The sequence below is a fragment of the Rhincodon typus genome, unplaced genomic scaffold (assembly GCF_021869965.1).
Source record: "Rhincodon typus isolate 14 unplaced genomic scaffold, sRhiTyp1.1 hic_rhity00001260, whole genome shotgun sequence".
Classification (NCBI taxonomy): domain Eukaryota; kingdom Metazoa; phylum Chordata; class Chondrichthyes; order Orectolobiformes; family Rhincodontidae; genus Rhincodon; species Rhincodon typus.
In genome coordinates, this window is record NW_025966898.1 from 1 (window position 1) to 2,563 (window position 2,563).

General features: G+C 61.6%; 1 protein-coding gene across 2 annotated transcripts in view; it reads left to right on the plus strand.

Annotated features, from left to right (window-relative positions):
• Window positions 1–974: 974 nt before the first annotated feature.
• Window positions 975–2,563, plus strand: part of kat8 (K(lysine) acetyltransferase 8) — a 14,419-nt gene continuing 12,830 nt past the window's right edge. Inside the window, exon 1 of one of the 2 annotated variants that reach the window (XM_048592468.1) lies at window positions 975–1,438. In XM_048592468.1, the coding sequence (XP_048448425.1) occupies window positions 1,027–1,438 (412 nt within the window). In that variant the 5' untranslated portion in view covers window positions 975–1,026. The remainder of the gene's footprint in view (window positions 1,439–2,563) is intronic. The other variant, XM_048592467.1, reaches the window with a different exon arrangement.

The following is a 2,563-nucleotide window of genomic DNA, read 5'->3' on the forward strand; positions in this document are numbered from 1 at the left end:
CCCTAAACCCCTAATCCTGGGAGATCCAAACCTAACCCCTAATGCTCCTTGCTCCTCCAACCCTGCAAATGCAGCAATTGTAGAAATAACCAAGATGCAGGAGGTCAAGCAGCCCTAGTGGTGACCTTGCGTGCCAAGCCAGGCGCAGGCAGGCCTCACTGGGCCCATTGCTGCAGCACACACTGAGACTGAGAGGCTCAAGCAAAGGCAGAACTCCAGCTGCAACTTCCCCTCTTGCGCCGACTTTTGGTCAAGGCGGCCATGTTAGGTCGACCCTTCATCTTCAACCCCTCCTGACCGCAACCCGCCCCCAAGGAAACGTTAGGGCAGGGGGCGGAGACGCGCCCTGTTATGGTTTGCGTGATGACGTTCAAAGAGCGAAGACGGCCAATCGGCGGCGGTGGCGGCAGCGCAAATTAATCGCGATGGCGTCACGTGGGCAGGGCGCGGACGCGCGCTCGACCAATCAGCGGGGCGCTGCGCCCGTTGTGGGGGGGGGCATGACGTCTTGGGTAGGTGGGGCCTGAGCGGAGGGTTGGGTTTTTCGGGGCAGGCTCGTCCAATCACCGGGGAGGAAACGGCGGCTGGGTGGAGTAAACGCTCGCGTTCAACCAATCGCCGGACAGGCTCTCGTTATCCAACGAGGTAGGCGGGGCTCCGTCCGCCGTTTTAGTGGGAAGACCAATCACTTTAGGATGGCGTCAACGGGCTCCGCCCCGCGGCCGGCTATACCAATCAACGTGGGGACTCGTGTCTGCATGTTAAAATGTAATAAGGTCAAGCCGCTGGGGAGAGGGCGGGGACCGGAGACCAGCCTCCGCCAATCCGCGCGCCAACAATGGAGCACGTGATGCGTTGGACCAACGGGGCGTGCCGCGACTGTAGGCCTGACCAATCCCCGAGGGCCGTCGCCGCTGCATATCTAATGAAGGTGACGTCAGCGCGCTGGCTGACGTCCTGTGAGGTGGGGGCTGGCGGAGTCCAGGGAAGGAGGACATTGCGCGTTGTGGGGGAGGGGAGGCGGTCATGGCGGCGGTGGCGGCCGCTCAGACACAGACGGTGATCGGTAGCATCAAGACGGAGGAGATGGAGACCGAGGAGGAGGAGGCGGCTTTCCGCAACGGGATGAAAGTGTCCGGCGGCGGGGGGGGTTTGTTGGTCGAGGTGAAGCGAGAGCCCGGGCTCGACGAATCTCCTCCGCAGCCCCCTCCTTCTCAGCAGCAGCAGCATCATCATCATCATCAACAACAGCGCCGCGGCTCGGAGCCTCCGGAGCGATCTCCCCCCGGCGGCGCCAGCCGGCACTGCAGCGGCGGCGGAGGCGCGGCAGGCGCGGGCCAGTCCTCCAGCGCCAACAATGCCCCCGGCGGCCGCGAGCAAGAGGTGACCGTGGAGATCGGAGCCACTTACCTGTGCAGGAGGGCGGACAACAGCTGGCGTAAGCACTAGACTTATATCCCGTCACCACCCCCCCCAGCGCCAGAAATGACAAAACAACCCCCAGGATGGACACCCCCCCCCCCCCCCCCCACCCCACCCCGAGACCGGTCTCCACTCCTGCCTTCCTCCGCTGTTGTCCTCCCAACAATCTCTCGACGACCTCCTTTCCCCCCGGCGTTGCTCAGCCAGACCGGAGCGAACCCACAGTTGGCTGTCCCCGAAGGATACCCAACCAGACTGAACTGCTGTCTTATTTTCACACCCTGCTATCGACCGCCGGAATCGGCTAGGGTTCGCTTGATGACCTCCTTTGCCGTCCAGTGTTGCTCGGCCAGACCAGAGCGAGCCCCTATTTGCCTCGTATGCTACCCCAAGGGGTACCCAACCAGACTGGATCACTCTTCTTTTCGCACCCTGCTATTGACCACCGGCATCTGCTGGAGTCGGCCAGATTTCGCTTGATGACCTCCTTTGCTGTCGGAAAAAAAAAAAAAAAAAAAAACGACCCCCCCTCCCTCCCCCCCCCCCCCCCAATTTGCCTCCCATGCTCCTTCAAGGGGTATCCATCCAGACTGGAACAGTGGAACAACCGGAATTGGCCAGGGATCGCTCGATGACCTCCTTTCACTCCCGGCATTGCTCGGCCAGACCGGAGCGAGCCCCTGTTTGCCTCCCATGCTCCTCCAAGGGGTACCCAACCCGACTGGATCACTTGTCTTCGTTGCACACCCCGCTATTGACTGCGGGCACCGGCTTGAATCGGTTGACAACCTCCTTCCCTGCCCCCCACACGCGTTGCTTAGCCAGACCAGAGCGAGTCTCCATTTGACTCCCATGCTCCCCACAAGGGGTACCCAATCAGACTGGATCAGTGAATTCTTTCCACCCCCTCCCCTATCGACAGCTGGAGTTGGCCAGGGATCGCTTAATGACCTCCTCATCATCCCTGGCGTTCCTCAGCCAGACCAGAGCGCGCCACCATTTGCTGCCCCCAAGGGGTACCCAATTGGACCTGAGAGCTGTCTTCATTCCAACCCTTCCCCTATCAACTGCCAGCCTCTGCTGCAGTCAGCTGGGGATCATCCCCCAACCTGGCGTTGTTCGCCCAGGATGGAGTGCTACC